The sequence below is a fragment of the Molothrus ater genome, chromosome 24 (genome assembly GCF_012460135.2).
Source record: "Molothrus ater isolate BHLD 08-10-18 breed brown headed cowbird chromosome 24, BPBGC_Mater_1.1, whole genome shotgun sequence".
Taxonomy (NCBI): Eukaryota; Metazoa; Chordata; class Aves; order Passeriformes; family Icteridae; genus Molothrus; species Molothrus ater.
This window is the reverse complement of record NC_050501.2, coordinates 5,816,626-5,835,600: the sequence shown is the minus strand read 5'-3', so window position 1 is coordinate 5,835,600 and position 18,975 is coordinate 5,816,626. Positions and strand designations below refer to the sequence as shown.

The following is an 18,975-nucleotide window of genomic DNA, read 5'->3' as shown; positions in this document are numbered from 1 at the left end:
TTCTGTCTGGTCAGTGTAAACTTCTTCCTCATAATCCTAACAGCATCGTTCTGGCTGAGCAAGGCAGGAAGAAATTTGTTTCTCCTGATAATGGAGCAATGAATTCTCTTTCTCTGAAAGATTCAGGTGTCCTGTGGCTGCTACCTTGCTGTGAGTCCTTTCTTTAGGAAAGAAGTATCCTACATAGCATAGTTTCTATTTTAACATTTTATTATAACCCAAAACTATATTTACCACACTGCTTAAGAGAATTAACACAGCATCACTTTCTAACACAACACATTAAATATTCATCTTAATATTTGCAAAAAGCCAAGCATAAAATACGCATTTCTTTTTTTTCACACAGGGATGTGTGACCGTGTTCACAGGGTCTGAGGATGAGGGAAGAGAGGAGGATCTGACTCCATGTTTCAGCAGGCTTGATTTATTATTTTATGATATATATATTAAAACTATACTAAAAGAATAGAAGAAAGGATTTCATCAGAAGGCTGGCTAAGAACAGAATAGGAAAGAATGATAACAAAAGCTTGTGTGTCGGACAGAGAGTCTGAGCCAGCTGGGCTGTGATTGGCCATTAATTAGAAACAACCACATGAGGCCAATCCCAGATGCCCCTGTTGCATTCCACAGCAGCAGATAACCATTGTTTGCATTTTGTTCCCGAGTCCTCTCAGCTTCTCAGGAGGAACAATCCCAAGGAAAGGATTTTCCATGAACCAGGTCTGTGCCGGGGGTGCACAGCGCCGGCTCCGCTGTCCCGGGGCCGATCCGAGCCGGGCTCCATCGCTCGGGGCCGGCGGAGGGCGGAGCGCTGCGGCCGTTCCGGGGCGGGCCGAGCCGGGCCGAGCCCTTCCGGGGCACCGGGGCACGATGGCGGCCACCAAGCGGGTGCTGTACGTGGGTGAGTGGCCGGGCTGGGGGACCCCCGAGGGGCCGGGGCCGCCGGCGGTGCCCGGTGACCGCTTGGCCGCCCCGCAGGCGGGCTGGCCGAGGAGGTGGACGAGAAGGTGCTGCACGCTGCCTTCATCCCCTTCGGAGACATCACCGACATCCAGATCCCGCTGGACTACGAGACCGGTGCGTGCCGGGGCGGCTGGAGCGTTCCCAGGGTATTTTGGGGTGGCACCGTCCCCCGTGGGATCGGCCCGAGCATCCCGGGTGCGGGTTTGGGGTGGGACCGGCCCGAGCATCCCCGGGTGCGGGTTTGGGTTGAGATCCCCCCATAGGGACCGGCCCGAGCATCCCCGGGTGCGGGTTTGGGGTGGGACCGGCCCGAGCATCCCCGGGTGCGGGTTTGGGTTGAGATCCCCCCGGTGGGACCGGCCCGAGCATCCCCGGGTGCGGGTTTGGGGTGTGACATCCCCCAAGGGACCGGCCCGAGCATCCCCGGGTGCGGGTTTGGGGTGGGACCGGCCCGAGCATCCCTGGGTGCGTGTTTGGGGTGGGACCCCTGCCCCACCATGGGGCCGGTGTGTCCATGCTGGCCCTGACCCATCGTTTCCTTCTTTCCCTCCAGAAAAGCACCGAGGATTCGCCTTCGTGGAGTTTGAGCTGGCAGAGGTGATTGCTTGAGCCATTTGGGGGTTTTGGTCCCCTTTGGGGTTTTGGGATGGATCCTCCTCCTGCTGGAGGAATCTGTGAAATTGCATACGGGTTACCCACCACAACGTTCAGATGTTGTTCTGCTCTTCCAAGTCTCCACTTTTCCCGTTTTCTCCTGGGCTGAATTCCCACTTTTCCTGTTTCCAACCCAAACTGCTCCCCTGCTACCGTCCCTGGCTGGGTTTCTTGGTTTCATGGGCTGTCATATATTTGTCCTCTGATTGTCTGTCCTGGGTTTCATACACAAATCTCTCCTCTCCCAAATGCTCATGGCAGCAATAAAACATCTTAAATACAAGGGTTAGTGGGTTTTTCAAATATGAGACCCACATGGGGTTTGGAAGCCCCACATGGATGGCGTTTGGATATGGCTTTTACAAAACCCATCAGTTCATACATCCCTGGGCTAAATGGGGTTTAGGAAAACTTGGCAGTTGTCTTTATAATGAGATGTTATGCTGGACTTTGAGAATAAATGTTAATAATTATTTTATTTTGATTTTTTTTTTGGCAGGATGCAGCAGCAGCTATTGACAACATGGTATGGACCCTGCTCCCACTCCTGCTCCCTGCTCCTTGGGGATGTGTGGCTTTGCTGCCCTGGGTGCTGTGGGCTACAGAGGGAGCAGAAGCTCTGTCCTCTGAGCTCTGCAGGGCTTTGGGGGGCACGGTGGTTTTATACCTTTTGGTGGGCTTTGCTGTGCTTTTTTCCCCTCTGCAGAACGAGTCTGAGCTCTTTGGCAGGACAATCAGAGTGAACCTGGCCAAACCCATGAGGATTAAGGAAGGATCATCCAGGCCTGGTGAGCTGGGGAACAGAACATCCCTGGGCATGCTTGGAGCTCTGTGCATAAACTGAGCTGTGGCCCTTTGGGTCAATTCCTGTGCTCTGACCTTTCCTTTTGTGGCCACAGTCTGGTCAGACGATGAGTGGCTGAAGAAGTTTTCAGGGAAGACTTTGGAGGAGAACAAGGAGGAGGGAGGAGCAGAGGCCCCCAAAGCAGAGGCACAGGAGGTAGGAAAAACAACCAGAGCCATCTGTATCCCCATTATCCCAAAGGATGGCAATGCAAAGCTGAGAAATGTCACCTCAACCCGCTTTTCTTTCTTTCCCTGCCCAGGAGGAGCCTCCTGCCAAGAAATCCCGGGTGAACCCCCAGGTTTACATGGACATCAAGATTGGGAACAAGCCCGCGGGGCGGCTGCGGATCCTGCTGCGCTCCGACGTGGTGCCCATGACTGCAGGTTGCACACGCACACACCTCACGCCTGGTGTGAGGAGAGGGCTCAGCCTCCCCTCCCGGGCACCCCCGGGGGCGCCCAGCTCTCACCTCCCTCCCCTTTGCCCCCCAACGCACAGAGAATTTCCGCTGCCTCTGCACCCACGAGAAAGGGTTTGGCTTCAAGGGCAGCAGCTTCCACCGCATCATCCCCCAGTTCATGTGCCAGGCCGGAGACTTCACCAACCACAACGGCACCGGCGGCAAATCCATCTACGGGAAGAAGTTTGATGATGAAAACTTCATCCTCAAGCACACAGGGCCAGGTAAACCCATCTCCAGGAGAGAAAATGGCTCAGCATCACATGGGGCTGTTTTAGCCGTGTTGATAGCAGCAGTCCTGAGTTATAATTATAATTATAATTATTATCATCTACATTGACCAGATTTTTCTGCCATATTCAGACCCTTGTGTCACAGATGTATTTTATGAAAAATCCTTTTGCCAGGATCTTTTCTCCTGAGGAGCTGAGAAGTTTCAGCTTCTCCATGTTTTGCTGCTTTGGAATGTGACTTGAAGAATTGTTTACCCAGCATGTGAAATTGTTTTTACTTGATGATCAATGACAACAGCCACCTGTGTCGAGGCTGTGAGCAGTCACAAGATTTTATTATCATTCTATTCCTAAAGTCTTGTGAGATTTTATTATCATTCTATTCCTACAATATTATGAGATTTTATTATCATTCTATTCCTAAAATCTTGTGAGCAGTCACAAGATTCTATTATCATTCTATTCCTTTTCCTTGCTAGCCTTCTGATGAAATCCTTTCTTCTATTCTTTTAGTATAGTTTTAATATATAATTTTCTTTTAATATAATATATATAATAAAATAATAAATCAGCCTTCTGAAACATGCAGTCAAGATTCTCATCTCTTCCCTCGTCCTGAGACCCCTGCAAACACCACCACAGATAGCAGCAACCCTGAAATTATAATTATAATTATTATCATCTACATTGGGCAGATTTTTCTGCCACACTCAGACCCTTGTGTCTCACCAAATGCATCGTTCCCTCTCCATCCACTTTATCTGCAGTATTACATAAAGGAAAAACAATTTCAAAGCTGCTTTTCCTGCTTGATTTTAAACGAGGAGTGTCACAGCACGACTGTGAAAGGCAGGAGCAAGCAAATAGGTTTATCTCCATACAAACAGCTTTGCTGTTACTGCAGCTAAAAATAGCTGAGCATCTTTCACACTTGCAAGTGTTTCTGAGCATAATTGAATTCCAGGAGTTTCTGTGGATTTTGATATCCAGCAGCGTTCTGTGGGACATGGGAAGGGGCTGGGCTGAAGGAGCAGCTCCTGACTCAGCCCTAACTCTGCATTTTCTGACCCCAGGGATGGTGTCCATGGCAAACTCGGGCCCAAACACCAACGGCTCCCAGTTCTTCATCACCTGTGACAAAACAGACTGGCTGGACGGGAAGCACGTGGTGTTCGGGGAGGTGACGGAGGGCATGGACGTGGTGAGGGAAATCGAGGTAGGTGAGGGCAGGGGGGAGCTGGGGGCAGAGCCCACTCCCTTGCTGCCCTGAGCATTCATTCACCCCTGGAATTGCTGCTGCTGTTTCCTCCAAGGCTCAGGGCACCAAGGATGGGAAGCCAAAGCAGAAGGTGATCATCTCGGACTGCGGGGAGTGCGCCTGAGCTCACCCTCGGCGGGGCTGCATGGGGGAGCCTGGCCTGGAGGGACAGGGAACCAGCAGGGATGGGCACCCCAGGGACCCCCCAGCACTGCCCATCCTGCAGCTTCCATAGGAATTCCCCTACCTAGGGGGGAGGATTTATCCTTCCTGGGATAAATCCCATATCCCTTCCCAGCCTGCGCTGCCCGAGCTGGGCTGGGCTGGTCCTGCTGCCGTGTTCTGGAAAAAAATTATGTTTATGGTAAAAATAAAACCTAGTTTTGAAAATACTGAGGGCCTGGCTGTTGAATTGACTCTGTGGAAGGCTGGTCTTTGCACAAAGATTTTTTTTTTATTTTTATTTTTGTGTATTTGCCCTCATCTTTGTGAATCCTGTGCCTAAATCCTGGCTCCGGTACCTGTGTGAGGGAGAGCAGAGCAGAGAGCAGAGCTGAACCTCTCGTGTTTGTTGCACAGCAGCATCTCCTGGAGGTGTTTTTGGCTCTGTAGTGTCCTTTTCCAGCAGCAGAGGGAGGCAGGTCCCTGGCTGGTGTCTCTCCTGCTGGTCCAGCTCCATCCCCATCCCCGGGCGAGGGCGTTCACTGGAGAACACCAGGAAACGAGGGAGCCCTTTGGGTGATGAAGAAGAGTAAAAACCCAGAGTGATGAGGCTGTAGGGAGGGATTTCCAGCCTGCAGAGTGGGATAAACCACATGGATTTGTAGTTCCTGTGGTGGGCAGCCCTGGCTTTGCACTTGGAGGTGATTTTGGGTTTTCCTGTGGAATTATGGAAGGGGTGTTTGGTTCTGAGCTTGTGCAGGTATTGGCAGGAGGGATGAGGCTGCTGAGGTGGAGAGGAAGAACTGAAGTTCAGATTTTGGGGATGTTTGGAAGTGCTTGTGCCATTGAGGATTTTGGGGTTGCCCAGCCCAGCCCCTCACAAATCATGGTGTTGTTTTTCCATTAAAAAAACCCAACTTTTCACTGCCTGGTTTCCTAGGGTGGCTGTGGGCTGTGCATTGTCCTAAAACTGAGACAAGGTGAGATTCAAGGATCTGATTCCTGACAAACCAGCCCAGCTTTCCCTTTCCTTGCTCCCTTCTTTTTGTTTAAATCCCACATTTTTTAAAGTCAGCCCTTGCAGGCGCCTTCAGCAAGACCTGAAAGGGAGAATCCAGAGTCAGTGCCAGGCCTGGGTGTTCTCCCTGCTGGAGCCACCAAATCCCACAGAGCCAGGATTGCATCCTGAGCTGGATTTTGTGTGGAATTCATATTATAGGCATGAGCCCACTAATTCTTAGTTAATTAATTATTAATTAAATACCCAGAGAAGCAAAACCTTTCCGTGGGAAGCTGGGCACTGACAGGGAGCAAATCTTGGGGTTTTATTGGGATTTTTCCCTGACTGTGCCAGGTTCTTTCCTTGTTTATTGCTGTAAGGTTCCCCAGGTATCCGAGCTGAGAACCAGGACAGGCCTTTTCCTTTTAAAATCAGAGCAAATAAATAATTTAATTGTGCAAATAACCTGGGGAAGCTGCCTGGGACCGGTCACAACCCAGCCGGGAGCCCACGGGATGGGCACAGCCTGACCTAAAACTCACATCAGGGCTCATTTTCAAGCAAATAGGTACAATTTTAGCCAATTCTGAGTCTTTTTTTTCATTGCAAAAGGCCCTCTGAACAGAGCCCTGTTGTGCTGTGACATTAAAAAACAAAGAGCAAGAGAAACTCCGTGTTTACTTTCCAAACTTTGCGTTTATTTTATAACAGTGCTGTAGCTCAATATGGATATTTTATTTTTTTTTTCCAACTGGCTGAGTTTGGTGAACTTTGGGTAAACAGGAGGGGGTTAGTCAGCCAGCTACTTAATTGGCTGATGATATTTTCATTAAGGGAATTAAAAGCACTTGGGTAGAGGTGGGTTAGTGGAGAAATACACAGCTAGAAACAGCTCAGTCCCAGAGCAACCTGGATGCTGCCTCCCCCCTCCAAAAACTGCCTCCAGCACAGGGAAAACTCGTCAGTCACAGATAAAACAGAATCAGCCAAAAATCCTCTCTTTCCTATATATATATATATATATGTGTGTTTGTATATATCTGTGTGTCACCAAGCAGGATAAGAAAAATGAAGTTTTATATTATTTACATCCACTTCTAGAAAGGGGTGGGAGGGGTTTATTTTTGGCTTTTATTATTAGTTATTATTATTATTATTAAAGGATTTTGCTCTGATGCAGCCCACAAAGCTCCTCTTCCATGCATGCAGCAGAAACCCAGGGTCACATTGCTCTGGAGGGAATGGGAGGGGACACTCAGGGGTGGGAATGGGACATCCAGGAGTGGGAATGGGACACCCAGGAGTGGGGATGGGACACTCAGGGGTGGGAATGGGGCATCCAGGGATGGGAATGGGACACTCAGGGATGGGAATGGGACACCCAGGAGTGGGGATGGGACACCCAGGAGTGGGGATGGGACACTCAGAGGTGGGAATGGGGCATCCAGGGATGGGAATGGGACACTCAGAGATGGGAATTGGGCATCCAGGGATGGGAATGGGACACTCAGGGGTGGGAATGGGACACTCAGGGACGGGAATGGGACACTCAGGGACGGGAATGAGACACTCAGGGGTGGGAATGGGACAGTCAGGGATGGGAATGGGACACTCACGGGTGGGAATGAGACACTCAGGGGTGGAAATGGGACACTCAGGGATGGGAATGGGGCATCCAGGGATGGGAATGGGACACTCAGGGGTGGGAAAGGGACACTCAGGGGTGGAAATGGGACACTCAGGGGTGGGAAAGGGACCTGTCCATCAGTGGCAGCCGCAGGATTTCACCACCATGTTCCGGTGCTTTTTGAGGATGACGTTGTTGTTGCTGTCGTAGTAGAGGACAGAGGTGGCACTGAGCTTGGTGGGGGCACAGCACGCCTTGGGCACGGCCTCAGGCTTCATCAGGTGGACCTGGGGGATGGATGGAGCCCGTCAGAGCCAGCAAACGTGGCTCCAGGCAACAATCCAACCAAAAAACCCCGGGTGAATGGGGGGATTATTTCCATCTTTTTGCAAAAATATTTGTTCTAAACTCCAGGCAGTCCCTGCTGCGGTTTATATTGGATCAGGGCTCATGGCACTGCGTGGGCCAGGCAGCCCCTTCATTAATTTGGGATTTCAGGGCCCTTTTTCTCACAAAAATAGACAAATGACTAAAAAAAACCAAACCCATAAATCAGCGCAGCGCGGGTCAGGCTCTGGGGTGGACGGGGGGCGCTGGGTGTTGCTCCAACAGAGATTCTCCCCCCCAAACTTAAACCCTAAACTCCACAACACCTCTGTGAGCAGGACTGCACTCGGGGATGGTTTTTCCCTGCTGGGGCCAGGCGTTATCCCGGAGTTTCCCTGCAGGGCAGGGGCTGGGGGAGTCTGGCAGGACACGGGAGCCCCGGTGGCTGCCCCGACATGTGCGATTCATTTACAGCAGGGGCAGCCGAGCTCTCCCAGCTCGGAAGTCCGGTGTTTTTGCTGTCCAACCCTGCTATTTGCAGCTCAGGCTGGGGCTGGCACGGCTCCACAGCCGCCTTTGCCCTGGCTCTTCCCAGAAGGGCCGGATCCAGGTGATTCACATCCTGCCCCAGCAGCTCCGTTTTGGGAACAGCGCTGGGTTTGGGGGTGATGGGTGGGTGTAGGGGGGGGTGAAAAGAGCCCCTCCCTGGATGGTTCCCAGCCCCTGGAAGTTTTGTTAATGTCAAAATTAAACCCAGCCAGGCGACACCTTCAAAGGCTGGGCCGAGGGCTCGGCGCTCCCTGTAATTAACCGCGAGCACCGGAGCCGGGGTGGCTCTGCCATTGGGAAACCAAAACACTCACAGGGCAGGAAATTCCAGAAATTAAAGCTCTGGCTGGGATGTGGGGTGGGTTTGGGAAAAAAAACAAACCCAAGGCATTAAAGCTTTTCTTGCTGGGAATATGCTGAGCCCAATGTTTGGGTGCTGGGGTTGTGGGTAAACCCTCAGGAACAGCTGGAGAGGAGGATGCAGGGATGACACTGAGAGTTTTTTGGGGGGCTCTGGTGTGCCCTGGGCTTGTCTCTGCTCCCCAGCTCGCTGCCAGGGGAGAGGAATCATTAATCTGCCAGAAACCATCAGTTTTGCCCCAGCTGCTGCGGAACTGGAGCAGGATGGTGTCAGAAAATTAAGAGGTGAGGGGGATCTGGGATGACAAAATTCTGCTTCTGGTTGAGGATGAGGGACAGAGCTCTGTGCCCTCACTCTGGGTCTGTCCACAAATGCCTTGAAATTCCATATTGGAACCTCCTGTCACAGCCTGTGGTGGGGGCCAGCCTGTGGGCAGCCACCCAGATGTGTGAGCATTTACCCAGGTGGGCACGAACCCATCCAGATGGGCATGAACCCACCCAGATGTGCGAGCACCCACCCAGATGTGCGAGCACCCACCCAGATGGGCATTCACCCACCCAGATGTGCATGCACCCACGAACTCTTTATTTCAATCAGGAGCCCAACTGCGCCCTCCCAGCTGAACGCCCTCAAGCCCAGCCTTGCTCTTCCCAGAATCCCAGCTCTTCCTCAGGACCTGAGTGCTCCCCAGGAGCCTGGAAGTTCCCCCAGGGCTGCCCTGGTGGGCTGCACTGACCAGGGACTGCAGGATGGCGTGGTTGGTGGCATTCATGCAGGAGTCCAGGGGGAATGCACACTCCCCCTCACAGTAGTAGGCTGAGTATCCCTGTGGAGCAATCACCCAGTCCTGCAAAAATAACCAAAAAAAAAAAAGGATTACATGGAGGGCTTCACCCTTCTGTGCCCCCTCGTCCATTCCCCACCTGCATAAACAGCTCAGCAAGGGTTTATTTTGGATTTTTGGATCAGCCATGAGTTTGTTCGGTGTCGCCGGTGGGGTTTGGGGTTGTGGCCGTTCCTGTTTGCCTTCCCAGCTCCTGGGATGGTTTCATGGGCAGGAGAATCCAGCCTGGGAGGGAGCCCAGGATGGGGAAATGGAATGATGGGGAGTTTTTTGGGTTTGTTTTTTTTTTTGTCATTTACTTCTCCCAGCAGACAAGTACCAGCCAGCCAAGGTCCTGGAAGCTGACGTAGAGCTCGTGGCGCCGGCAGACCTGCCGCCCATCCGTGGGGTGGACATCATCTGTGGGAAAAGGGGACAGGGATTTCAGCCTTGGAATTCCCCCTCAGAGGTGGGATTCAGCCCCTGGGACTGGGATTAGCCCGGGAGAGCCAAAGGAGAGGAGCCTTTGCTGCTGCACAAAGGGAAAAGCAGCTCCAGACTGGCCTATAAATTGATATTCCAATATTGGGATAAAGGAATTCAGCCTTGGAAGGGCTAAACCCCAGCTTTGCTCACTTTGAGGGTTTCCCAAACTCAGGCCTTCCTGCTCCCCTCCTGCCTGAGCTTTCTGGAGCTGTGACACCTTCCCAAGGCTCCAAAGCCAAGGGCAATGAGGCAAAAATTCCAATATTCAGTAATCCTGACACGCTCACAAAACACCATTTCCTTGAGGGCATCCAACCCAAACCCTCTCTGCACCTCCCATACTTCAAAAGCCTCCAATCCTAAAACCTCAGAACTTTTCGCTCTGTTTCCCTTGGGCCAAAAATATTGGGACTTCAAGGTGCTGACAAGCAGAGCCTCGTGTTTTCCACAGGGGCATCCCTCCTCCTCCTCCTCCTCCTCCTGCAGCAGAAAACACCTCACCAAAAATTCCTGGGAGCTTGTTGGGGTGGGGGAGGTCGTTGGATTTCTTGTGCTGTCGCCTCCTCTGGGGTTTGGCTGCTCGTGTGACACGGGAGGGGCTGGGGCTGGCCCGGAAAAATGTCACCATGAAGGGCTGCTTGGAGCGGGGTCCCCTTCGCCCCAGGAGCCCGGCTGAGCCCGGATCCACGCTGTGCCCTGCGGGGACAGGACCATCTTTGGGGTTTGGCCTCAAATGGAACTCGTTTGGTTAAAGCAGAGATGAGAAATAGGGGAAATCTGCAGCAGGAGATGTGGTTTTGGCATGCCAAGGGGTTGGAGCCTCCTGTTCCAGCATGAAATGGTGACACGGGGCTGTTCAGGGGTTAAAAGGGGTTTTGTCCTTCACCCCAAGGAATGGATGGGGCTGTGATTCCTCCTCCCATGGAAGAGGAGCTGCTCTCTGTGTGCCTTCCCACCTGGAAAAGGCACTGCTGGAGCAGATTTAATCCCATGGGGAAAAGAGGGTTAATCCTCTGCCCCACACACAGAGGATGCCTCCAGGTAAGGAGTTCATTAACTATTAATGAGGTTAATTACAGTCCACGCCATCAGAACCTGCAAACCCAGACTGCTGGCACCCATCAGAGCTGGAAATTTAAAATTGCACTGAGATCAACCCCCCCCCCCCAGCACATCCACAGCACTGAGAGGGCTCCAGTTCCTGGGAATTTGTCCCCAGACTCTGCAGGGAGGTCGGGCAGGCTCACCATCATCTGTCTCCACATAGAGCCGCAGCCCCAGGGTGTATTTCTGCTCCACTGACCAGTGGTTGCTGGCAGCTGTGACATCAAACACCAGCCAGCCCTCAGTCCCAGCACACAGGTCCTGCACATCCAGCAGGAACAGGTCAGATTCCCTGCAGGAACAGGGGAAAGGAGCGGGTGAGTAACAGCCCCCGAAGGGCTGCAGCAGGAGGGGTAATGAATGGGGATGACTCCTGAGAGCTGTGTCTGGGCAGATCCCAGCTCCTGGGTGCTGGACACCACGGGGGTGTCCTGGGAAAAGCTCCCTCCCTGGCCAGGTGGGGATGCCAGGGCGTGGCACTGCCCTGGGGAAGGTGTGGGAGCCGCCGGACACGGCGGGGCCGCTGCGGGTGGGGTGGGGAGGGACAGCCTGGGGCTGCTCCCCATTCCTGCCTCCATCTTCATCCCAGTTCCCATCCCCACCACCCCACTCCCCTCTTCTTCAGCACCATTCCCATTGCCTTCATTTGCATTCCCATTCCCATCTTCATTCCTGTACCCACGCCCATTCCCATCATCTTCATCCCCATTCCCATTTTCATTCCTGTACCTATCACCATCCCCATTAACTTGTTTCCATTCCCACTCCCATCTTGTTCATTCCCTTACCCATTCACATTTTCATTCCCACTCCCATTCCCATCATCCCCATCACCTTCATCCTCACCCCCATTCCTATTATCTTCACCCCATCCTTGTTCCCTTCCCATCTCCTTCATTCCCACACCCTTTTCCACCCCCATCACCTCCATCCTCACCCCCATTCCCATCATCTCCACTCCTATCCCCATTGTCCTCCCATCCTCTTCATTCCCACCCCCATCACCTTCATCCTCACCCCCATTCCCATCATCTTCATTCCCTTCCAATCTCCTTCATTCCCACCTTCATCCTCACCCCCATTCCCATCCCCATCACCCCACACCATTTTCTCCACACCATCCCCACTCCCCCCACCTCCATCCCCACTCCCACCCTCCTCATCCTCATTCCCACCCCCTTTCCTGCCACCCCTGCCTTTCCCAGCCCCTGACCTGTTGGAATGCTGGGCAGCCACCTCGTAGATGCTGACGTGGAGGCTGCTGTTGCCGTGCCTGGGGACGCCCCGGGATTTGTAGATGCGGAACTCGGCGGCCGTCACGGCCTCTCCCACCGGCACCTGGGTCAGGTCGAACCTGAACTCCTTCCAGTAGGGCTTGGGTGACAAAAGATCCCGGTCCTGCTCCACTGAGGAGAAAACAAAAAGGGCTCAGGGATGGCTGAGCCAAGCCTGGAACCTCCCCACTGAGCCCCACCAAGTGGATTTTGGGGATAAACCCACGGGTTTTGAGCCGCTCGCCCTTGGTTGGAATCTCCCGTCCCCTGAGGGTTTGGATCTGGATCAGCCTCCCCTATTTCTGCAATTTATTTTGATGCAAACCCACCAGCTTTCCCTCCCAGCCCTCTTCCTTTATTATTAATTAAAATTAAAATAAATTAAAATTAAAACGCAAAGGCTGGCTATGGGAGGAGCACAGGGAATGTGACAGGCTTTAGGAGCTGCTTCACCAAAAGGTGAAAAACGCGTTCAAAATGTTGAGATTTTGTGGCTCAGCAGGGCCATCTGGAGCAAAAATTGGGGTTTTCCAAACTTTTCTTGCAGCAGACAAGCCCAGGGCTCATCAGGGCCATCACTGGATATCACAGGTCCACAAGCAAAGATTTGTCTACAAGCAAAAACTTAGCCACAAATAAAAATTTTTATCCTGTGTGTTTTTGGGGAGTTGGGAGGGATTATCAGGTCACTCTTCTGTAAAAAAACCCTCACTTTTTCCTGCAAACACCTCATTTCTCCATCACACTGGGATAGGAAAAATCTGATTTTATTTTGTTCGTCCATAAAGAATAAACCTTCCTTTCTCTATGGTAATGCAACCCCCACAGTTTTGCTAATGTGCAATTATTTGCTTCAAATTGTTCTTTAAAAATACCCCAATCTTCCTGGTCTGAGTGTAATTAAAGTTTATTATTAAATATGATTCAATGTGACTAAAGCTTCTCCTGCTTCAGGCACAAAAGCAACGTAACCTGGCACTTACTTTTAAATCTAAACCAAATAATTAACTAAATAAAAAAATAAACATGTAAATCCATTTTTAACCAATTCCAGGGGGGAAATATTCCAAATTTAATCCACCATAAGCTTGACATTCCCATATATATATATTATATAAATATATAAAGTTTATGATTGAATCATATTTAATGTGACTAAAGCTTCTCCTGCTTTGGGCGCAGAAGTAAACCTGGGGCTTACTTTTAAAACTAAAACTAAATCAAAAATAAACATTTAAAATGCATTTTTTAACCAATTCCAGGGGGGGAAATGTTCCAAATTTAGTCCACCAAGCTTGCCATTCCCATATATATATATAAATATATAAATATATATATATAAAAATATATATATATATATATATATATATATATATATATATATATATATATATATAAAATATATATATATAATATATATATATTATATATATGTATATATATGTATATATATTATATATATATATGAATTATAATATATAAATATATATTATATAAATTATAATTAAAAATTAATTTTAAAATAATTTTAATTTAAATATAAATTTTAAAAAATTTATAAATTATAAAAATATATAAATATACAAATATATAAATAATATAATTATATATAATAAATATAGTATATATTTATATTATTTATATATTTGTATATTCATATATTTATATATAATCTATATATTTAAAATTATATTTTATATAAATATATATTATTTTGTTTATTTTATATATATATTGGATGGAGCAGTGCATCCCTCCAAACCCAACCCCGAGATTTTACTTACATACCCACAAGTTTTTTTTTTCCTTCTTATTTTTTCTTCCCTTTTTTTTTTTTTTGCCCCTTTTTTTTTTCCTTTTTTCTTTTTTTTTTTTTTTTTTCGTTTCGTTTTGTTTTGTTTTTCAAATCCCACATTCCGTGCAGCTCCCGGCCTCACCACAAGCCGTGTTATAAAAAGAGCGCGGGGCAGGGCGGATGCGGAGAGCGCTTCCTGCCCTGCTGGTGGCTGCCAGCTGGGCCGGAGGATGCTGTGGGCACCTGACCCAGCCCCTGTCCCCCTCGGGGGGGGACACGGAGCCCCCCCAAACCCTCTGCAGTCCCTCAGGCTCTTCCCTCCTCTTTCCCATTTCTTCCACCACCCCGTCCTGGGGTGGTTTTACTCCCCTGGATTTTTGGTGCTGCCAAAGCTGCGAGGCCTCGTGGTGCTCACAAAAATCCTTCAATTCCCCCCAGAACGTGAGTAGAGGAGTCACCTCTGGTTTTTTAGCACTGATAGTCCCCCTGATGTGAGTGTCCCACACCAGTCCAGGGGACTCTCCAGGGGTCCCCTTGTGTGTTTTTGGTCACTTTGCTCCAAAATCTTTGGCTGCAGCGGGACCCTCAGCCAGGGATGTGCAGAAGGGTTTTTTGTCAGAGCCACAGAGGTCACAGAGACCCCACACCACATAAAAAAGCCAAAAAGGTGATTTTTGTCCCTAGAGAAGAGTGAAAGCCTCTGCTAAAATTTTTTTTTAAATGAAAATTTCCTGTTGCTGTGGAGGTGATGGAGGGAGGGGTCCAGGGGTGAGGGCAGAGGAGGGGATTCGGTGGGAGGGGAGCCCAGGGACACCTTGACAGCAGGAGAAATGCAAAAATCAGCTGAGCTGCAATTAGCTGAGCCCTTTGAGGAACCAATAAGCTGGATCTGTCTGGGATGGAATCCTGGGAGGAATCCCTGAATTCTCTGCTGCTTCAGAGAGGAAAAAAGGGAACCCCTTTGGAGGGGGAGGACTGAGAGAGAATCTTCGCCTTCTGTGCCACCACTGGTGCACAAGCAGCAGCTTGGAGCACCCCAAACACGAGTTTGGAGCAGTTTGGAGTTTTCGGAGCAGCCTCAACCTCCCCGTGCTCGCTCCTAAAATCAAAATTGCTGTGAAATGAGAGCCCTGCAGTCCCCCCTGAGCACCCAGCAGAGCTGTGGGTGCTCAGATGCTGCTGGGGGTGTGCTGGAGGGTGCTTTGGGGAGCCCAGGGTGCCTGGGAACCTGCCCCTGCTCCGGGTTGACTCAGCCACACCACCAACCCTCAATTATCTGTGGGTGGATGATCTGGATTGCAGAGGAGAGGCACAAAAAAAGCCCAACCCAGGAGCTTTGCTCTCCTTTCCCCTTCCTTTGGCATCATCCCCAGGAGCTGCTGCACCTTCCCCCCAAAGCTGAGTGCCCTGCTGTGCTCCTATCACCCCCAAAAATCATATTAAAATTATTATAAACGAATATAAACAGCCTTTGGGCTGCTCCCCTGGCAGGGGATGCCCAGCTCCATCTCAGCTGAGCCTCCTGGTGTCTCCCAGTCCCTGAGCATTCCCAGATCTCTTCCCAGGTCCCAACCCTTCCTCCTGCTCCCCAGGTTATTCTTAGCTGCACGTTTTTGCTTCTATAAACTTCTACAAACCGTGCTTCAGTCGTAATTACCAGGCCTGGCTTCTCCCCATGGGTCCCCACGATCATTTCGGACACCAAATTAAAAGGAAATGCCAGGATATTCAACCACATCAAGTGCCCTGCATCCTAAAATAGGTTTAAAGGAGATGCAGGGAAGATGCTGTCCTTTACTAGCAAGCAGGGGAAAAAAATAAGCTCTGGAGGCTTTCTGAAGTGGGGAGGGATTTAGGAGCTGTCCCAACACATCCAGACTCCCACTTTGCTTCCTCCATCCTCCTGGGATGAGCAGCGGGAGCCGCAGGACACAGAGCTCAGCCAGGAGCGCCCTGTCCCAGGTGGATCCCAGGATTTATCTGGGAAGTTTTTCCCATTAAAATGCACGCAGAGGGTCCATGGAGGGCACCGACACCTCTGCACAGGATGCTCCCAGGAGAGGAGGCTCCAACGACTGCAAAATGGAGCCAGGGCTGGGAAAATCGCGACAGCAGCTCGGTTGCAGTGGTAATTGTGTGGGGTGATGGCAGTGAGCGGTGAACTTCCAAAGTGGAGTGGAGCAGCACTTCCCAACTCCTAAAATTCCATTAAAGAGGCTGCCCTGAGCTCCCACCCCACACTTGGGGTGCTGTGGCTGTTTTTGGGTTCCTCTCCAGTGTTCCCTGGATTTTCCAGGATAATGTTTGGCTGTGGGCGCATCTGAAACAGCCACGGGGTAATCACAGACTCCTTTGGGTTGGAAGGAACTTTAAAATCATCTAATTCCACCCCCTTGCCATGGGACACCTCCCAGTAAATCGGGAGCCAGCAGGGAAAGGGGGATGTGTGCGCTGTGGTGCCCTGGGGGGCTCAGGAACGCTGGGAGCCCTCACCCCCTTCCCGCCCCACATCTCCCCGCTCCACAATCACACCCTGCCCGTATCCACGGCCCACAGCTGAGGGGAAATCCCAAAGCCCATCCTCACCCCGGGCTTAAAAACCCCAAACCCCGCCGGGCTGCTGCAGGGAGGGCGCAGAAACAGCACAGACCGGGCTTCGTCCCCGCTCCGGGAGGAGCAGAAGGGGTGGCATGGGCGGATCCACCGGCCCCGGACGCAGCTGGGGCTGCCCCTGTCCCCAAACCGGGCCGCGTTGTGGGATTTTTGTCACTCCCCCTTCCCAGGAACAAGGAGTGCCTCGGGACCGGCTCACACAGGTCCAAAGAGGTCCAAGTGCCCAATGGGGCACAGACTTTGCCCCATTTGCATGTCCCCATCGGGATAATTGTGCAGCTAATTATGCATGTAAATGAGAGCTGGCCTTCTCCCACAAAAAAAAAACTTATTTAATTAACATGAAGGGGCTGAGGAAGCCGCAGAAATCAAAGCCATTCAAATGGAAGGCTGGAGCTGTGCTCCACAACTCTCCTGGCTACTCCAGGAGCACTGGGAAGGGCAGCAGTGCCCCTGTACCGGCAGTGATCCCTCCCAAAGGCTCCCCTGAGCATCCCACCCTGGTTACCACCAAACCTGACCATTTTAAAGCCCTTTTTGGTGCCTGGGCGTTGTCCCAAGTGCCGAGGGGATTTGGCGCTTCAGTTTTTGTCTCCATCGCTCTCAGCTTTCCCAGGATGCTGAACTCCACCAGTTCCCTCAGGGCTCTGGGTGCCTGCACCTGTGGCTCTGTCCCAGGGAGATTCCTCACACCCACACGTGGTCCGGGGGGTGTAGGAATGAGCAGGAGAGACCTCCACAGCTCCTGCATCGCCTAAACCTCCCGCCAAGGCTGCAGATCCCCCTCCCTGCCTCCCATCTCCAAGGAGGGATTCTCCCCATCCTCAAAGGTTGTGGGGGATTTTCTGCTTGGGGCACCCGAACATCCCTTAAAGAAACGAGCAGAGACAGGGAAAAGCTCCTTATCCGAACTCCCGGTCTGCAAATCCCACTGGGTTCAGCCCTGGGAGAGGATTTATCCCACCCCGAGTTTTTGTGGCCCCGCTGATGCTGGGATCAGCTCTGTTGCCTGGAAATACGAGGGATGCTGGAGCCTGGTAACCAGCTGGACGGGATTGCAGCAGTAATTAGCAGCCTGGAGGATTTTATTTGGAGCCGTGATTCGGTGTCCCACCGAGGGTCGCCCTGCTGCTGGCACCAGAGCCGCTGTCCCGCCTGCCCCGAGCCCCGTTCGCTGCCCGCCTTGTGCCCGCTGAAACGGGGACAGCGGCGTGGAGGAGCCTCCCTCGGCTCCTTGCTGCAGGACGTTCCCCTTCTCCATTTCCCCTTTTTAAGGGGAGTTGGGATTCATCCCGGCCACTTTCAGCCGACACTCGTGTCCCTCACTGCCACCGTGTCCCTCACCGCCGCTCCCCCGTTACTGAGCTCAACTTTGGGCAAAAAAGTTCCTTATTTGAGCAAGGGCTGAGAAACCAGCCCGAGGGATGCTCGGAGCTGCCGGTGCCACGGTCACGGACCAGGAGTCGGGGTTGGGTCAGCTCAGCCCCGTGTCCGTCCCGCCGGGGCTGTCCCCCGGTGTCCCCCGGTGCCTTCCCGGCTTTGCCGCCGCCTCCTCGCCGGTCCTGCCCGTCCCCTCCTGTCTGCTTCGATCGCCCCAGTCCCTCCGTGTGCCCCGGTCCCCCCCGGTCCAGCCTAAACCACCCGGATCATCCCGGTGCGCTCCGATCGTCCCGGTGCCCCCGGTCCAGCCAAACCCGCCGGGATCCTGCCCGCACATCCCGGTACCGCCGGTGCCCCTCGGGGCGCTCCGGTCCTCCCGGTGCCCCGCACATCCCGGTACCCCCCCCGGTACCCCCGGTGCCCCGCGCCGGTTCTCACCCATATTAACGAGGCTGACCACGGTGTCTGCCCGGCTCACGACGCTGCCGGGCGGGGGGCTCTGCGTGCTGAGCCCGGTGAGCACCGGGCGCGACACCGCCGTTTCCTCACCCTCCTCCTCCTCCTCCTCGCCGGCCACGGCGTGGTACAGATCGAGCATGAAGAGCGGCGCGGCGGCGGCGGGGGCGCGGGCGGGGGCGCGGGGCCGGGGCCGGCCGGGCAGCCCCAGCACGGCCAGGATCTCCCGCTGCACGTCCCGCCGCTCGCCGCCGCTCAGCCGCCGCTGCGGGACCCCGGCGGCGTGGAGCCGGCGGCGGAGGACGCTGCCGCTGCCCAGCTGGCACAGCACGGCCGCCACCCAGAGCAGCGCCACGGCCCCACGCCGCCCCCCGCGCCCCATGGCACCGCCGGGACCCCCCGCCCGCCCGGTGCGGAGCGGCCCCGGGCACCGGCACGGCCCCGGCTCCGGCCCCGGCCCCGGCCCGCCCCGGCGGGGAGAGGGAAAGGGACGGTCCCTGCAGCGGCACCGCCCCGGCCCTCCCCGCCCGGTGGCTGCGGGGCACGGGGAGCATCGCTGGGCATGAGAAGCGGCAGGAGCTCAAAGCTGTGGAG

The 18,975-nt window shown here is 52.7% G+C and overlaps 2 protein-coding genes across 2 annotated transcripts; one reads left to right on the top strand and one right to left on the bottom strand.

The window, feature by feature from the left end:
• Positions 1-825: 825 nt before the first annotated feature.
• PPIE (peptidylprolyl isomerase E) lies at positions 826-4,814 on the top strand. Its single transcript, XM_036397059.1, has 10 exons — positions 826-907; positions 985-1,083; positions 1,523-1,566; positions 2,123-2,149; positions 2,330-2,411; positions 2,523-2,623; positions 2,730-2,853; positions 2,969-3,154; positions 4,237-4,379; positions 4,477-4,814. The coding sequence occupies exons 1-10, from the start codon at positions 877-879 to the stop codon at positions 4,543-4,545; spliced, it is 906 nt and encodes a 301-aa protein (XP_036252952.1). The 5' UTR covers positions 826-876; the 3' UTR covers positions 4,546-4,814.
• A 1,445-nt stretch (positions 4,815-6,259) lies between these two features.
• Positions 6,260-18,763, bottom strand: LOC118695372 (bone morphogenetic protein 8B-like). The gene is made up of 7 exons (XM_036396886.1): positions 18,364-18,763; positions 12,077-12,269; positions 11,007-11,155; positions 10,261-10,455; positions 9,614-9,693; positions 9,187-9,297; positions 6,260-7,497 (listed from the first exon to the last, which is right to left on the bottom strand). The coding sequence occupies exons 1-7, from the start codon at positions 18,761-18,763 to the stop codon at positions 7,348-7,350; spliced, it is 1,278 nt and encodes a 425-aa protein (XP_036252779.1). The 3' UTR covers positions 6,260-7,347.
• Positions 18,764-18,975: the final 212 nt, after the last annotated feature.

Coding starts and splice junctions, on each gene's coding strand:
- PPIE (XM_036397059.1), top strand. CDS start 877: ATGGCGGCCACCAAGCGGGTGCTGTACGTGG. Junction 908..984: donor CAAGCGGGTGCTGTACGTGG/GTGAGTGGCCGG, acceptor GCCGCCCCGCAG/GCGGGCTGGCCGAGGAGGTG. Junction 2,412..2,522: donor GGAAGGATCATCCAGGCCTG/GTGAGCTGGGGA, acceptor TTGTGGCCACAG/TCTGGTCAGACGATGAGTGG.
- LOC118695372 (XM_036396886.1), bottom strand. CDS start 18,763: ATGGGGCGCGGGGGGCGGCGTGGGGCCGTGGCGCTGCTCTGGGTGGCG. Junction 11,156..12,076: donor GCTGCCCAGCATTCCAACAG/GTCAGGGGCTGG, acceptor CTGTTCCTGCAG/GGAATCTGACCTGTTCCTGC. Junction 9,298..9,613: donor TCCAGGACCTTGGCTGGCTG/GTACTTGTCTGC, acceptor TTATTTTTGCAG/GACTGGGTGATTGCTCCACA.